This window comes from Sminthopsis crassicaudata, chromosome 3 (assembly GCF_048593235.1).
Source record: "Sminthopsis crassicaudata isolate SCR6 chromosome 3, ASM4859323v1, whole genome shotgun sequence".
In the NCBI taxonomy this organism is placed as follows: Eukaryota; Metazoa; Chordata; class Mammalia; order Dasyuromorphia; family Dasyuridae; genus Sminthopsis; species Sminthopsis crassicaudata.
In genome coordinates this window covers 560,441,507-560,460,483 of record NC_133619.1, presented here as the reverse complement: position 1 = coordinate 560,460,483, position 18,977 = coordinate 560,441,507, and the positions used below count along the sequence as shown (strand labels likewise).

General features: G+C 32.5%; 1 protein-coding gene across 3 annotated transcripts in view; it reads left to right on the top strand.

Moving 5' to 3' along the window:
- Positions 1-18,977, top strand: part of NOX4 (NADPH oxidase 4) — a 225,920-nt gene that overhangs the window by 36,041 nt on the left and 170,902 nt on the right. Inside the window, exons 3-7 of one of the 3 annotated variants that reach the window (XM_074304691.1) lie at positions 7,008-7,118; positions 9,179-9,263; positions 10,070-10,167; positions 12,273-12,300; positions 18,805-18,877. In XM_074304691.1, coding sequence (XP_074160792.1) covers positions 7,008-7,118; positions 9,179-9,263; positions 10,070-10,167; positions 12,273-12,300; positions 18,805-18,877 — 395 coding nt within the window. The remainder of the gene's footprint in view (positions 1-7,007; positions 7,119-9,178; positions 9,264-10,069; positions 10,168-12,272; positions 12,301-18,804; positions 18,878-18,977) is intronic. The other 2 variants (XM_074304693.1, XM_074304692.1) reach the window with 2 other exon arrangements.

Sequence of the window (18,977 nt, the reverse complement as noted above, 5' to 3'; positions counted from 1 at the left end):
TTGTTGTTAATGATCTCTCACTTTTTAAATTAGGAAAAAAAACTTATCTGTTTAAACATATGTTCCTTTAATGCAAACATTTTAAAAATTGTCTTTGAATTTCCATAGCTTAGCAGAGTCTTATAATTCAAAAATAAACAATTATGAGTATAATAGGAGGATGGACATAAGATGGAGGAGACCATAGGTCAGAGGATAGGGTAAGGAGAAATAAGGCAGATTATGTAATTATATGGAAGAATATACTGGGAAAGAATGGGTAGTTGGATACTGTTAAATGGAGGGGGACAGTTGACTTTTGGACTACAACAAACAAAAACAACTCCCATTTGCTATAGTGAACTATATCCAGTGGAAAATACTTATAGGAATTTTGGCCTTCCCAACCATAATTGTACATGATAAATAGAAACTGTGCCCAGGATTGTTATGGGCAAGAACTTCAAACAAGGTGCTAAGTCAGTGGAATTGATAGAGACAATAGTTATCTAATTTAGCATGGTGCTTAACAGTTCTCTAGGTCAGTACATGTATTTACTATAGTTCCACAAGATCCACCTATGATGAGAGAGGATATAAGCTCAGACAAACTCAGCCAGAAGGAGAACTAGGGAACTAGGGAAGACCAGAGAAGCAGGCTGTCCTCCTTCGCTTCTCTACTGAAACCAAGATCTGGAAGGCCTCCAGAAAAACTAACTGAGCCCCAGGAAAGGAGACAAGACTTGGAAAGAAACGATAAAGGATTTGAACCTTAATCCCTGGCTGCACTTGTGGTGATTATTGAACTGAAACTAAGGCTGCCTCCAGAGACCCCAAGAAAACTCCGACAAGAGAGTATTACACAGGATTATTCTATGTGATCTATAATAAAGAACTATACTTTTATATTAAAATGAGCCAGACTGATTTGAATTTAGTGAATGGGACAGTTTGTAGTCATGGAACACAGTGAAGCTAAGTGACCTATATGGCATTGAAGCCATCATTTTGGCCCCCATTTTTTCCTAGACAAATGAATTATATGCTAAGTGAGAGGCAGCTTCTGTAATGCCATGGTGCCTCATTTCTAGCTGCTTTTAGTTTTGTGATGATGATCACATTTTCCTATCATTCCTGATGACTTTGGGATGTTGTGGCCAGTATTAGGACATTGTATTTCCCTTGCAATCATCAGTAAACTTTATAACTTCAGTACTCCATTTTTCAACAACTATCAGTTAAAGGATGATGTTTTCTTTCTTGACAACTTTAAAATGTACTCTTAGATTTTTTTAAATGATAATTCAAATACAGAGAATTGACTCTAATTTATAAGAAATCAAGCCATTCTCCAATTCATAAATGGTCAAAGGATATGAACAATTTTCAGATGATGAAATTGAAACTATTTCTACTCATATGAAAGAGTGTTCTAAATCACTATTGATCAGAGAAATGCAAATTAAGACAACTCTGAGATACCACTACACACCTGTCAGATTGGCTAAGATGACAGGAAAAAATAATGATGAAAGTTGGAGGATATGCAGGAAAACTGGGGCACTGATGCATTATTAGTGGAGTTGTGAACAAATCCAACCATTCTGGAGAACAATCTGGAATTATGCCCCCCCCAAATTATCAAAATGTTAAAACTCTTTGATACAGCAGTGCTACTACTGGGCTTATATCCCAAAGAAATACTAAAGAAGGGAAAGGGACCTGTATGTGCCAAAATGTTTGTGGCAACCCTTTTTGTAGTGGCTAGAAACTGGAAAATGAATGGATGCCCATCAATTGGAGAACAGTTGGATAGATTGTGGTGTATGAATGTCATGGAATATTATTGTTCTGTAAGAAATGACCAGCAGGATAAATATAGAGAGACTTGGAAAGACTTACATGAACTGATGCTGAGTGAAATGAGCAGAACCAGGTGATCATTATACACTTCAAAAACAATACTGTATGGGGATGTATTCTGATTGAAGTGGATATCTTCAACATAGAGAAGATCTAATTCAGTTCCAGTTTATCAATGATGGACAGAATCAGCTACACCTAGAGAAGGATCACTAGGAAATGAATGTGGACTACTTGCATTTTTGTTTTTCTTCCCAGGTTATTTTTACCTTCTGAATCCAATTCTTCTTGTGCAACAAGAGAACTGTACGGTTCTGCACACATAGATTGTATCTAGGATATAATATAACATATTTAACATGTATAAGACTTCCTGCCATCTAGGGGAGGGGATGGAGGGAAGGAAGGGAAAAATCAGAACAGAAGTGAGTGTTGTAAAGGGATAATATTGTAAAAAATTATGCATGCAAATGTTCTGTCAATAAAAAGTTATAATTTAAAAATAATTCAATTTGATTACTTCTTTTTTTGTCATTCTCCTCTTCTCCTTTTTTCTTTCCTTAACCTAGCCAGTAATTTGTTATGTCTTTATATGTTATGAATTCATGGTGTATATTGTTATGTAACTTGTAAACTGCAAAGATAGTATACTTTGGGAAACCCCCCCCCTTTTTACTTATTCTTCTTATGGTAATATGATTGCATGATTTTTGTGGAAATGATTCTTGGGTGATGCAGCTATTTTTTTATTTGACTTAAATTTGATTTCTTTGAACTGATTATAGGGTGTTTTGAGTATTTTTTTTTCATAAGGAGATTTGATTTGCTTTTTGACTTGCTTCTAGAAAAGAGCTTATCATGATAACCTCTCAATAATCTGCCAAGGAAGAGTAGAAGTGTCACAGATATTAGAAAACAGCAGGTGATCTGATCAAAGCACATGATATTAAACTTGGAGCCTGAGTTCTGACCTTACTATTTACTAACTCTGTGATGATGGTAGGAAAAAATGATGGTAATTCATAGTAAAAGTTTGCAAAATGTCTTGCTTAGAACAATCCTGTGAAGTTAGTGAGAGAGAGTTTATTATATCCATTATGTAAGTGAGGAAACTGAGGTCCTGAAAGATTAAATGTGATTTTTCTTTGGTCACAAAGCTAGTAACTGTTAGAAGTGAGGTTTTAATACATATCTTGACTAATAGTCCAGGGCCCATCTATTGCATGTATCCTTAATCTGTTCCTTTTTATCTCTATGGTCTCAAATGAAGTACTGCCTCTAAAATAATTTAACATCTCTAAGTTTTTTCTGAGTTTCCTCATTTGTGTGGGTAATAATGCACCTGAATGTCTCATAGGACATAAATGAGGAAAATTATAGTTTCTCTCATCAACATTCATTATTTATTACCTTCCTTTCGAGTTCACAACTCTGAGGGAAGCACTGGAAATACAAAGACTTTTATAAGCCCAACTCCTGACATGGAGCAGATTGCACAGGTCTGGTAGGTAAGACCTCAGAAAGATGTTGCAAAGCATCCTAGTAAATGCTGAATGTCAAGTGTGGCACCCTGCTAATAAACCTTCAGCTTCCTACATGGATAGCATGTCTGATTATGCATACTAACCTTTAAAAGAAGATATGGGAAGCAAGCTCCAGGAAAGTGAATGGGCTTTTGAATTGCTCCAATCGATGGGAAATGAGTGCTTTGATATGTGAGATAATAAAGGCTGTTATGCCCAATATACCTTGTCTTCATTCCGTAGAAGAACCTGTTATATGACTATGTATATTGTGTGTGTGTGTGTGTGTGTGTGTGTGTGTGTGTGTGCGCGCGCGCGCGCGCGCACTATGTAGTCATCTATTGTCTGAGTGCTTCATATTTTTATTCTGGAGACATTTATGGCATATTATAAGTAAAGAATTGGACTCCAAAGACCATTGTTCAAAATTCTATCTATTATTTCTCATCTGTGTGGCCATAGATGAGGTTCTTAACCTCTTTAAGCTTCATTTTTCTTACCTGTAAAATGTGCATAATTATTTTTGCATTATCTATCTTAAAAGGTTGCATAGAAATCTATGTGATGATCATCTCTGTAAAGTGTTTAATGCCTTTAACTGAACATATATTAAGCATTTACTAATTCAGATAATGTATTAATCACTAGAGATAATAATGTATAACTCATGAGCTACGCATTAGGAATACAAAAATGTTATGACACAGAAAATCTTAAAATGCATTCAGGAGAGGAGAGGAGAGGAAAAAGTGTAAACACATTACTATAATTCAAGGAAGGCTATAATCAGTGTAAAGGTAAAATTTAGTTCCTGATTCACTGTTTCTTCTTCATTCTATATGTTGCCATCATTCAAAAGCACTTGTTCATTTGTGTTCAAAAGCATTACATTTTTCTACCAATGCATTGTTTTAATCTCCTCAGCACCATTGCTCCAATTTCAGCCAAACTCTAACACAATCACATTTTAGACTTCTCTAACTTGTAAATATAAAAGTACTTCCAAGATCATACACTCAAAGTCTATTAACAATCGACAATATATTCTTCTTTCTCTTCTATATTTTCAGTCATGTTAAACTTTTTGCTTGTCCTCCTCTCATCTGTTTAAATTACTGTACTCTATTCTTTTATTGTTTTTTGTCTAACCATAGCTTCAGATATTTCTATTCTCATGCTTGATCTCAAAGTTTTATAATTTTATGTTGCCTAGTTGTCATTTAAAAATTCCCCACCTTCTAACCTTATGTTATTTCTAACCTTATTCTTGGGTAAAAGTTGTACATAAAAACTATATTTCTGAGTAAAACTCACTACCCAATTTTATTATTCCTGAGAATTTTCAAAGGAAAATCTTAAAATGTTTTTCAGATAATAAATGAAAAACAAACAAATATATTGGGAAAACCTTAGGGGACAGAATCAGTTATATTTCAACATGTTGAGTTTTAAATACTTGTAGTAAATCAAGTTATAGATATTCTAGACATTTGTTGAGAGATGTTTGGAATTTAAGAGAGATACTATAGATTGACAAATTGTTATATTTGTTATCTCTCTTTCTCTTTATTTCTCTCTGTGTCTGTTGTTATATCTGTAGAAACTGATGTGAAGATGGATAGAGAATGAGAAAAAGGCCAGACTAGCACTGATTACAATCAAACTTAGGGGAGTAGGACATGGATAATGATCTAGCAAAGGAATTAGAGAATAAGTGGATAGACAATTATGAGAATAACCAAGACATCAATGCTATGGGAAAAACAAACAAGCAAGCAAGCAAAGAAGAGACAACATAGGAAGAGGAAGTCATCAATAGATTGGTTCACATTCTGCAAAGAGGTCAAGAAAGTTGAGAAGCAATCAGATTTTTCAGCTAAGAGATTATTACTAATCATTGAGACTATTATCAATTGAGTAATAAGTCCATAAACCAGATTAAAAGTGTTTGAGGAATTAGTGCAAGGTGAGAAAATTGATACAAGGATTGTAGATCACTTATTGTAGATCATAGATTTCTAAGAATAAAGGATTATAAAGTTTGACTATGGAAGAATAGAATAGAAATAAAACTATATACTGAAAGAATGGAAGGATCAAATGAAGTTATTTTATTATGAGCTAGGGAATATTATTTTCCAATTACATGTAAAACAATTTTAACATTCGCTTTTTAAAACTTTTAAGTTCAAATTCTCTTGAAGTATTTTTAAGCAATAAAGAAGGATCCAGTAATTAAAGAATAGAGAGAAGGGAAGTTCATCTTCAAAAGCTCCTAGAAGAGGCATTGACCACCAAAATGGAATGGTTAACACTTGTAAAGATGAATCATTTTCCCCCTGTAAGATGGAAACAGACAAGGTGAAAGGTAATAATGTACAGGTGCCTTGAAAATTAGAATTGGGGAAAAGTGGAAGCTTATGTTTGATGTACTCGATTTTTTTTCAGTGAATTATGAATCAAGATCTTACATTGAAAGGGAATGAAGGAGTGAGGTGTCTTGAAGAGAAAAGAGAATTTTAGAACAGAGTTAGCTGTGAAATAAGGAATTCATTAAATTCCTGGTCATCTTTCAAGCATAACATAAATGTCACCTCCATAGAGCAATACCCTTATCATTTAAATTTCACATAGCACTTTGTTTTTTAATTCTCTAATGCAAATACTCTATGCTATGGGTATTATGATATCCTTTCTTTGTGTTTTATTCTCTTGCTATATTGTAAGCTTCATGAAGACAGGTATCATATTTTTATTTACAGTTTCTATTTGCAGTAGAATGTAGCATAATTATCTTGATGAATTAAACTCAATAAATGTTTATTGAATTGAATTGTCCAGGTCAGATGTGACTAAAGCCTGGATTAGGGTGGCTACAGTGAAAATAGAAAGTGAAGATAGTTGGAATTAATAGGATTTTCTATAATTGATTAAATTTGGCAGTATAAATAGAGAAAGTAAAATAAAATATGAACTATTTTGTTCCTTGGATTACTGGGAAAATAATGGCACTATCAACAGAAATAATGTAGTTAGGGGAAGAAGTTGATTTTATTGAGAATTGATGAGTTCATTATGATGAATGTTGAGAGTCAGGATCTGTAGATATCTCCATGTGAGAATATTAAGCAAACAGAAATCTAAGAAATCTGGAAAAAGAGATTGAAAAGATTTAAAAATTATCGACATAGAGGCAATAATTGAAGAAGTTATAGGAATGGAGAGAAAACATGGAGTAGAATCAAAGACAGAATTGCAAGTGATGGGCAGAAGATGAGTAACTCTCCCCAAAAAAGGAATCAAAGAGGAGGAGAAAAGCCATGAAAATTTGATGTCATGGAAACCAAGAGAATAGAGAGCATTTGGAACAGAAATTCCTAACTTGGAGTCCATGTATAAATTTTTTTTGGGTATAAAATGAGAAAAAAATGTCCATCTATATTTTCATCTACTCTTGTTTTTGTTTTGAAAGGAAACTAGGTGGCACAATGTATAGAGCACAAGATCAAAGTCCAAATCAGTCCATACTAGTAATAAAACATATAGAGAAATTGAGCATATATGGGGATAGTGAGATATGCATGATAAGGTGGTTGTAATATGGTTGTTGATTATATTATGACTCTTGCCTTATTTGTTCAGCTAGGATTGTGTCTAAGCAGAGCTTCAGCATCAGTTCTCAACTTCAACTGCAGTCTTATTCTTTTACCGATGTGCCGGACATTGTTGGCCTTCCTGCGTGGCTCCCAGAAGGTAGGGGTGGAGCTGCTATGGAATGAAAATTCCAGTTGGAAAACTAAAATAAGACAATGGCAGCTCTCAAGAATCTTATCAACTTTCTATCCATCCTACATATACATATAAGGTCTTTCTGATGCCTAAGCATCTTCAACCTTTTGGTAGCATTCAGAACTGTTGCTCAGCTTGCCCTTGATGCATCTTATTCTTTATTTTCCATGGCACTGCTCTCTTGATCCTACTACCCCACTGAAGGAAGTGAGGGTGTCATGCAGGACTCTGTCCCCTATTTTTATTTCCTACTTTCCTTATGGTCTCTTCCTTGGTAATCTCATCTTCTCAGCTGACCTCAACTATTGCTCCTATGAATATGATTCCCAAACAATTTTTCAAGCATTCATCTTTACTTGCTCTTTACTCTTAGATTCCAACTGCCTACTAGCTCTCTTTATCTGGATGTCTAAAACTGAACTTACTATCTTCCATCTTTTCTCAATTTTCTAAAAACTTCTTCTCAAGTTCTCACTTGTTCTTGATTCTATTGAGAAAACCACCATTCTCTCACCCACCAAGGCTTCAAACTTTAAAATTGCCTTTGGCTCTTCCCTTTCCTCACTCCCTCCTCCACTACTCAATTAATTGTCAACCTAAGTCATACATCTTTTTTTTTTCTCCTGCTTTACATGGCCAACAGCTTAATTAAGGAATGTTATAATAGTTGTTGAAGTGATTTCCTTTGTTTTATTTAGTCTCTTTCCTGTTCAATCACACTTTCAAAGCTTCAGGAGTCCACAATTTCTGCGTGTATTCCCACCAGTCAGAGCAGATTACAACACCTCCAAACCTTTAGTGAATGTGTATTTGTGTGTATGTGTATGTGTGTGTGTGTGTGTGTGTGTGTGTGTATGTGTGATATTTCACACAGTTGCCAAAATAATTCCTTTGCTTCCTATCTCACCATGTCACTCACCTGCTCAAAAATATTTAGTGGCTGTCTACTGCATATAAAGTCAAATTTAAACTCCTTAACTTATACCTTGAGAATACCCTCTATTTGGTTGAAGTCTACTTTTTCAGTCTTGATTTTTTTACATAATCTGTTCTACCAGAATTGCACTCATAACTGTTTCTCTATCTCACTCCATTTTTCTCATTCCTCAAACCTTTCAGGTAAAATATGCTACATTTTTCAAGATGCCTTCTTTGATTCCACTTCTCATCATTCACACCTTCATCTGCCCCTCTGTAATTGAATGGCTCATTTTCAAATTTTCCTACATATTTTTACCTCAACTTTTCTTTTACTCCTATTTTATTTTATATAGCATCATATTTATTTGTGCCTATACTGTATTCTCCGATTAGCGAATACGCTTCTTTAGAACAGCTGCAGTAATTTTTACCTTTATGAAATCATAGCACTTATCATTGTGTCTTACATGTATTAGGGACTTTAAAAAGTTAAGATGAATTTGTTAAGATGAATCATTCAATCTATTTACACACTTTAAATAAGGTAACCCCTTAAGACCAAGAGTGGGGGAATAATTATTTGTCACTCTACACTGAGAGGGAATTTCCTTACTAGAGCTCCCTAAACCAGTGAAATCCCTTGTCCAGACTAAAAGTAAATAAATTAGATAAATAAATGTTTTCCCCCTTTACTTAATGTTAAAGAGATATTTGATTTTTAACTTTTAAAAAAACATTGTTGTTTTGGGATTTTTTTTTTGCTTGTTCCTGCTACCCAATAACCCATTTGAATGGAAAACTACAGAAAACCTATTCAGCTTTTATTTTTAAATTTTATTTTTAATTTAGTCAGTCACAAACATAAAATTTTCCTGAGAGTTCTCAAACTTTGTACTGAAGATTCTCATTGTAGGTAACTACATTTTGACTCCCAAGTTTCAAAGAAAGGATGTAGAGAAGGTGAGGATAGATAGTGCTGTTTGGTTCAATGTTCCACTGAAAGTAAAACATAAATGTAGGAGCCAAATGATTTTTCTGTATATGATTTTTAGCCTGTTACTTTTTTTTTTAGCAAAAAAAAGCTCATATTTTAAAATTTTTAGGTTGCAAGCAGAAGAACAAGAAGGCTCTTAGATAAAAGTAGAACTTTCCATATAACCTGTGGTATTACCATCTGTATCTTTTCAGGTAAGATTTTATAATATTGAAGGATTGTCTAGCCGAAATACCTTAAAAACTATTCTAGAGGCATTATTTGCTAGGCATCTTAACTTTCTTGTTGGAGAATTTTGCTGTTACCTGTGAATAATGATTTTCTTGTAAAAAAAATGATTAGCTTTCCATGAATTTTTAGAAAGATCTACAGATAATTGCTTTTTATTAGCCCATATCACAGAATAAGAACTCAGTGTTCCCCCTAGAGCAGATCATGTCTATGTTGTTGAAAGACAATATTGTAGAAACTATTGAAACAGCAGTTTAAAAAAAACTTTTAAAAGTTCAGTAAGATACAATAAATAAAAAAGGTGTTTAAAAATGAAAATATACCACAGAAACTCCTAATCAACAGGAGCTTTGTAGTTCTAGAATAATGCCATGTACAGTCAAGTTTGATGAGTGGATTTTTATAGCAGTGATATATTAAAGTGGGCATAAAGGGTTGTGGGCATAAATGATTAATTTGCAAAACATTAAAAATCTTAAAATACTATAAATGTTAGCTATTGTTATTTTCCAGTCTGCCATGATATTTATAAATAAATAAAATAAGTATTCACTAGTACGATTTCTCCAACATGGATCCTATTTCAATCTAACTTCGTTTGTAACTTAAAAACTGCCTATTTATCATCATATGTCTAAGTAACTGTGATATTTCTTTTCCATTGCAGCTGTCAAAACAGGATCCAATTTTTATAACTGACCCTTTATATTAGAATTTAAATCTTCCATAGAAAACTCTTAATAAATCAAGATCTTGTTGGGTTTTTCAGGAGTCCATGTTGCTGCCCATCTGGTGAATGCCCTGAACTTCTCTGTGAATTACAATGAAGATTTTCTTGAAATAAATGCAGCAAGATATCGGGATGAGGTAGGTGATCTGTGATTTTATATTTTCCTTTTGATTCTTGTGTACCATTTGATGAGTTTCACAGGTTTTTCAGGAAATCAGTACCTTGTTGCTGTTGTGCTTTTTCAGTTAATATTTTGGAATTTTTTTGTTTCATGAAATATTCATTATTACCATTTTAGATGCCTTACATCAAATAATGGAAATTAGGGAAGTATCTGCTTTACAAATATGTCAGTGTTCAGGTATTGGCTGCTCAGGTCTCACTCCTAATTCCTATCATTCAGCAGCAAATTCAGTGTCTCCATTACAGCTGCTAAATTTCATCAGGGCTTTTGAATTGTACTTTCTCTCTAAAAGCATCAGGAGAATTTGAGTGTTTAGGGTATCTTTATCAATCATCTCCATGTCTTGCTTTGTTAATCTGGAGCCCTCCTTTCTGTGAAGTTTGAATAGCTCAGTCCCCTGCAGAATGGAACATTAAATGATATATAACTTTTTGAGATATAACCTCATTTCTTTTCCCCATGTCGCTGACTTAGGTAGCTCAGTATTTGAATTTGGTCTCATGGCTGCCTATACTCCAGTTTTTCATTGCTTGTAAACTTAACTTGCCCTATGACATTTGATCAGAATTCCATTGGCTGCTGCTGTTGACAGGTGATAATTGCAAACTATAGTTCTCTGGATTTTTTGTCTTTTTCTATTTTAGACACCTTCACCAGCACTTACAATAATTTTCTGCTTGTGGTATACTTATATATATATATATATATATATATATATATATATATATATATATATGTATATATATATATATATATGTATATATATATATATACGTATATATATATATATACACATATATATATATATATATACATATATATGTATATATATATGTATATATATATATACGTATACGTATATATATATATATATATACATATATATATAATATACTATAATATGAGATGATTAAATGAAAAAATGTTAATGGGCTAATCACATCAATTATTTTCTTCCTAAAATCTTAGACTTTCCAGATAATAAGCCCTTATTAAGCCCTTAATTAAGCCCTTTTTTGCTTAAAATTATTGTTCATAATATAGTTTAATTATATATTTATTATTATTAAATAATCCTGGCTTAGAGAGTAACCTGATTTAGATTAGTAAATGGTCAGCTGGTAGGGGAAGTTTTATGATACCCCGAGCCTTGTTGTGACTCGCCTTGCATCAAACTAGCCCTTGACCTTGACACAAGAGTGAAAAAAAGAGAATGGATGCTATGTTACCTTTATGCTTAATGGACTAAGCAGGATTAAGAAGTTGCCAAAATTATTAAAAGTGAAGTCTAAAAGCTCTTGGAAAGTCATCTAATTTGATTGAGAGAGAGAGAAGGATGCGGGGGAGAGAGAGATACATATACACTTTGACAGATATAGAAACACAAACAGGGAGACTGAAACAGACAGGCAAAGACACTTCATTTCTGTGTGGGAGGGATAAGTCAAACCTAAAACAAGATGATAATATTAATAGTAGGGATCAATATGTATTAATACTATTAAAATATTAATAATAATTAATAGAAGGAATTAATAGTAATAAGATAACATTGCCATTTTATAATACTTTTCAGTTTACAAAGAGCTTTTATATCCATTGCTCTACCAAATTTTCACAATAACAGAAGCCTGTCTGTCATTAAGTCAGCAGGTCAAATATTGCCAATTCCACATTACAGATGATAAAATCGAGTCACAGATGTCAGATGGGATGAGAATGGTTATATTACTAAATAGCAGAGGCAGACTGGAATACTGGTCTTCTGATTTCTAATCTAATGTACTTTTAGATAGATTGATATCTGATTTTTTTTGAAGATGCTTCTTTGAGATCCTGCTTTAAGGAAGGAAGATATTTTATGATGCTGCCCTCCTAGAGGTCCTTCCAACATTTTGTTTAAAATCCTTTAGAAACAATTGAGAGCTTTCCATATCCCTTTGAAGGAAAGTATCATATCTGTCCAACATGTGCTTGTGTCCTCTGGGTGCTTTGCAAAATTTTGCCTCATTCATCTCTTTTTGTTTTGTTTCTATAATTTGTCTTTATTTTGTTTAGGATCCCAGGAAACTTCTCTTCACCACTGGTAAGTCCGCAATATCATAGCATATTCTTCTTCTAAAATATTAAGATATATTGCATTTTTCAGAATTAGAACTGAATATTGGACTGTAGAATTACTATTTAGGATATGTTGTAATTTTTTTTGAGCCAGGACTTTATGAAGAAAGAGAGAAACTAAGTCATGATACCATTTCCTTGCTGGTTCATTTTCTTACTGTCCATCCTTTTGTCTAATAGATATTAATTAACTTATGACACTGTGTATTTAAAATTTTTACATGTAAAATATATCTAAATTTCTTTTTTCTTTATATAAATTGTATTTACTTATAAACCAATCATTACACATTTATAAATTGCCTGCTCTATGAAAGACGCTGTGCCAAATACAAGGATTACAAGGTTTAGATTTGAAATGTCTCTCTTTTCAAGGACCTTACTATGTTCAAGTCAACATATACATTTATAAGTATATTCTGAGCAAGTACACAATAAATTAAAAACATTTGGGGGAATGGACTAACAACAGGGGAATCAGCTAAGAACTTCATGCAGAAGATAGTACTTGAGCTAAGTTTGAAGAAAAAAAGGGGTGCTATGTTAAATATTGCAAAAATTATAAATAAACCATATAGATGCAATGAAAAATAAAAACAATATATAATGAATTTTATTTTATTTATAACATTTATAAATTTATATCATGTTTATAATATAAATTTATAAATTTAATAATGTTATATAATAAATTATATAAAAATAAAAACAATCTATAAAGAAAATAAATAGAATATATAATAATAAATATAATTAAAACATATTACATTTGGGACAGTTAGGTGGAACAGTGCATAGAACACAGTCAAGAAGACCTGAGTTCCAAAGCAACCTCAGATACTGAATATGTGACTCGCTCGGAGTCACTTAATTTTTTTTCCATGTTATAAAGTGGTAATAATATTTACATCCCAGTTTTGGTGGGGGATCAAGTGAGATAATATATGTAAAATGTTTAGCATGATAATTGATACATAGTAGTCAAGTACTATCTAAATATTAGTTATTATTACTATTTATTTTTTTCTATACATTTTGTTCAGGGTCATTCTAGAGAGTTACTCTGCTAATACAGAATAGCACCTAATTTGCAGCTTAGAGAGTCTTTGAAAATTACCTCTGGGTACTAAGAGATTTAATTACCTATATAAGGTCATACAGATATTACATATCAGCAACAGAACATGAACCTAAAATTTCCAGTCTCCAAGTATATATTACTGGAAGTTGAGTTGAAAAGTAGCATTATGTTGGATATTTTTTCAATACAATTAGTTACTGTAATTCAGAAAGGATCTTATGATAAAGGCCTTCCAAGAAAAGTTCCTAGTTTTTATTATCTGAGACCGGATATTATATAGTTAATAGCTGAGCATATAATAAACTATATCTGCAAGAATTTGGATTTTCAATTTTAGAGTATCTTTTTCATATGTAAGCAAATTCAACAAATATCAACAAATATCCTCCTTGATCTAAATTTGCTGATCATTAAATGAAAGGCTGTTTGTTTTTTCTTTTGGGAAACTTGCCAATTACTTAATGGGAAAAAAAGAGAGACCAGACAGAGACCCTAGTGAATTGGAATATAGATTACTATTTTTTTTCCCTTAGGTAATTGGGGTTAAGTGACTTGCCCAGGGTCACACAGCTATGATGTGTTAAGTGTCTAAAGCCAGATTTGAACTCAGGTCCTTCTGACTTCAGAGCTGGTACTCTATCCATTGAGTCACCTAACTGCCCCTGATTATTACCTATTTTGTGGTACTAAGAATGAACTAAACAAATAACAATTTGATTCATTATAGATTTTCATTAGTTCAAAATAAGAATGTAGAATTTGATTCTCCTCCACATGGTTCTATTTTGATGCATCATCATAACATGGGGTTGTCTCCAATTTCTTCAAGACTGTGTCAGTGAAGTATAAGGTCTTGTAGATTATACTATATTGAAATGTCTTTAAGTATGGAGCTCATGACATAGACTGCTATCTGAAGACCAATCTAACTAAGTGCAATGAAGCTTGTCACTAGTACACTGGCCATTAATGGATGGATTATTTTACCATGGCAACCTGCAAAACAAAGATATTTTAATTAAAAAATGATCTTCAGCTTTTACAATCATTAGTGGAAAAACAAAAAAAAAAAAGCAGAGGAGATGGTAATTAAGAATGAGGCAGTTTTTAAGTCATCTTAGCTCTGAAGCACATGAGATTCTTTACTAATGATTAAATTGATATTGAAAAAAAAAACCTAAACCATATCAATATTCATATTCTGGTGAAAAATTTAAAAAAAACAAATAAAAAGTTGTAGCTACATGGAGGCATGATTCTTAGGTTTTTCTTTTAGATGCAAAGGAGTTTGCTGTAGTGACTTTATTTGTACCCCAAATTAAGAAAAATAATTTCAGAGGGCAATAGGTCATGCTCTCTGAAATTCTTATGATCAAATAATCAAAAAAAAGATAAGTTATAAAAGCTTTATAATAATAGTTATCACATATATGATTGAATACAAGAAGAAAATATTCAGGCTTTTTTTTTATTCCCTACACCTTTGTAGTCATACTATTGACTAAAAGGTCATAGGAACTGATGAATGGGGAGACAGTAGAAGAGGCACACAGGGAACTCCAAGATTCAAGTCAGAGTGGTTATTGACCTGAAGAAGTTGCTTCTTAATTTCATTGTTTTCACAGTTCATTCCACTAATTTTTGGAGCCCTAATTACCATATATTAGCACGAGATAATTGTACACTTTGTTATTTGGGATGACAAATTTATAATCATTGAAGGAGATTTGTTTTCCAGACACAAAAGAGGGAGGACAAACTCCCTATCTCAGTTCCTCCTTTGTGTCTGGAAAACAAATCCGCTCTGTAGAGGCCAACTCAGTTTAGTGACTTCTATTTTTCGGTCTTCAATGTCACAGACAAGCTGACATTATCCTTTCTCTGCCTTGACATAACAAAGAACTTATTTTTTTTAAACAATCTAATTGTTTATGCTAAGTGGGATAAAAAACAAGAGTTATATATACTTGGCCAGCATCTTTGTAACTTTCACAAAGTATGTCTACTGTACAGTCTAAGTGATTGAGGGATTCCTTCTAGATAATGAGATATTTCAGATGTTTCTTTTCTGCAGATGAATTTTGCTAATTGCATGAAACCCTGGATTATTGCAGAATCTTCTATTCCTCAAAGCTATTCTTGAACAACTTGACTTTACATAAGAATGATACATTTAAATATTTTTACATGTAGTCATTTAATTTGTATGTAATAATGAAAATCATAGAAAACTAATATTTTGGTTGGTTCTTCCAAGATGCAAGAGGGATGATTTTAAGTCATTTCTGTTCTTATTGATTCATTTAATGGCATTTTTAATTCACACTTCCCTAGATATATGAATATGTGGGGAAGATTTAATATTCAAGCAAAATTAATCTTTTTCTTTACTGAAATTTGATTTATATTTTGTTTTTACATCACCTTTATTTCTATATATTTCCCTGTGCATACACACACACACACACACACACACACACACACACACACACACACACACGACACACACAATACCACCACACAGACTCAGGAGGATAAAGAAAAGAAGAAATAAAACAAAGAGGAAGAAGAAAAGAATGTCAACCTTACTACCACAGGATACATAGTATTCCATGACATAGACATTGTTTACAATACACCTTCATTATTGTATCTTAGTTATGAAAATAATCACAAAGTTCCTCCCACCATGTTCCAAAACAAGATTCCTTGGACATAAGCTTAAATTCTTTTTGCATATTGATTCCTAAATATTTTTGTCAGGGCTTTCAAAATCATATGGTAGTACAGTATGAAGTGATAATAGTCTGTCTTAGAATGCCATTTTTAGAGAGGCAATGAGAAGTTGTATGTCAGCATCCCATGCACCTTTACCCAATTTCAGTCATTATAGGTTCATTGGGGTCAATAAAAGGCCACTTAATTTTTTAGAGTAACTAGAATGTTGGGCTATTTATTAGTTCTTGATATCCTAGTATAGATCAATATAATCTGATACCTTTTATCTTCAAACATAGCAGAGTCGTCCCTCTATGGCCATAGGAATTTTGAAAGCAGGATGAAAAAGTTGTACATTTGATAGCTGAGACACTTTTAGGAGAAGGAAAGCCTGGGTAGTTAGCCAAGTAAGATCAGCTTCATGACACAATAAAGATTAAAAGCACTTCAACATTGATTGTATCTCATTAATATTAGTTAAACCTAACTAACTCTGTATATTAATCTCAGCTTACTTGAATTCTCTCAATAGAAAATGAGCTCCTTGGAGGCAAGACAGACCAGAGGGTAATAAAGGATGGCTAGCTTAAGCCCATTGCAAAGTGATGATGACCTTAGGTTCTAGATTGGTATTCCAGTGAAATGTAGACTCTATAGAGCAAGTCAAGAACAAGTCTTCAACTAAAGGACTAGGAAGAGATTTTCTATCTGTTAGCCAAGAACCAGTCCACTAAATTCAGAGAAGATCATCATTTCTTTGAATCGGGTGATGATGTTTTTATAACACAAAAAGAACTAAGGAAAATAGTCTAAGAAATGTTGTCATGAGAATATTCACATTTATTAAATAACATTTTTATAAGTGTTATAGCAGTGAGGTATAAAAGCTATCTTATTAAAATGTTTTAAAATAATTTGTACTTTTGTCTTTTTGTCTTTATATTACTTTTATTTCTAAACTTATTTTTTCCTTTACTATAGAGACATCCTTTATAAGAAGGAATAAGAAAGAATCAGTTCTGTAAAACCAGTCAATACATTCATCATGTACATTATCACATATCAATAGTCCCCCACTTCTGCAATGAAGGGAATTTGGGTATTTTTTTAGTTTTACCCTGGAAGTAAGTTTGGTTAATATAATTATATAACATTCAGTCTTGTTTTATGTATTAAAAAAATTATATTGGTGATGTCATTATATCTATATGCATATATGTTATCTTACTTATCTTTCCTTTTTTCCTTTATACCAATTCACGTATTTCCATGTTTCTTTGAGTTGTTGGCATTTGTCATTTCATTTTTATAATGCAGCAATATTCCATTTATTCATTTACCAAAGTTTGTTTGGCTCATCTTCAATTGATGGATTCTTTGTACTTAATTCTTTGATACCTTAAAAGCTGCTTTTCTGGATATTTTGGAACATATGCTAACTTTCTGTTTTTGACTTCCTTCAATATTTGTTCAGTGGAATCACTTGACCAAAAGGTGTAGACATTTTAGTGATTGAAGGTTTTTTCCTAAACAGTTTTTAAAGTACAGCTGAGGCAGCATGGCATTATTGACATGAACTCTGGTATAAACTGGCTGTGTGAGTGTGAGCAAGTCATTTATACCCTCAATGAGCTTAATCAGTGATATAAAATTGAAATAGAAACATATCTCTGCTATCATATAGACTTAGAAAACCAAAAATTTTTATTATCTGCATTGTATTATGATTTTATTTATTCTGTTAAGCATTTCAGAATTACATTTTAACCTACATGGAGGAAATTTTACCAGCAAACAACTCTTTAAGACTTTAAGTTGTATAGAGTATGCTGACTTGCTTAGATAATATTTATACAAATAAAACTGCGAGCTCAGCCCTTCCCTCCTAAGTTTGTCAGCCATTTTGATTTTGCCCACCATTCCTTCTAAGCTACCATTAGCTTAGTCTCATCAGTTGTTTCTCTTGTGTATTTTGAAAACCAATGTCAGTTTGTAAATTTTTTTTTTTTACATCGAGTAGGTTTTGGTGCATGTGTGATAATTTCTCTCATCAGGCAGTCAGAAGGCATAATTTCAGCATGTTTTTCATTTCAAAACAAAAATGGGCCTTCCAGTGGCCTTAACAACAGCTAGCATTGTAATCTCTTTGTTTGAAAATATCTAGTTCCTCATCCAGTTTTTTTTTTTTTTTTTTTAATGGTGCTGTTTTGAAAAGCATTGGGCTTTGTATTTTAGGTAGTACTAGAAAAAAGAAATGAGGTCCTCTGGTAAGCAGCTAGCTCAGAGAAAAATATAAAGTTGGGAAAAGCAACAAGGTCATTAGATATTAAAATTGTTCTCTGATAGTCTCTGATCTCAGGCTGTGATATGCCTTTTGGAGGGCAACAACAATTCATATATAATCACCAGGGCATGTGGACCAATGTGAAAAATACAAGCATTCATGGTGGTGAGGAAGGAAATAGATTTTGCATGTCTACAAAACCGTGATAATTAAGAAAATGGCCAGTTAAAAGGGAAAAGCACACAAAACTTCTTGGCTTTTCATTTGTATTTCCAACAGAGAGCAAAGTACTTTGAATTTCTAACTAATAACTCTTTATGCTTTTTCTCAGAACAATTTAAATGTATGTGCATATATTTATTTATCTATTAATGCATTTATTTTAGTTCCTGGATTGACAGGAGTCTGCATGGTGTTGGTGTTGTTCCTCATGATTACAGCTTCCACATATGCCATTCGGTAAGAAACAGTCCCATTATTATTTTTTCAAACTAGGTGGATTTTTCCTCTTTAGATTTTTTCTTATAACTCAGTGAAACTTCTTTAAACAGAATAAATA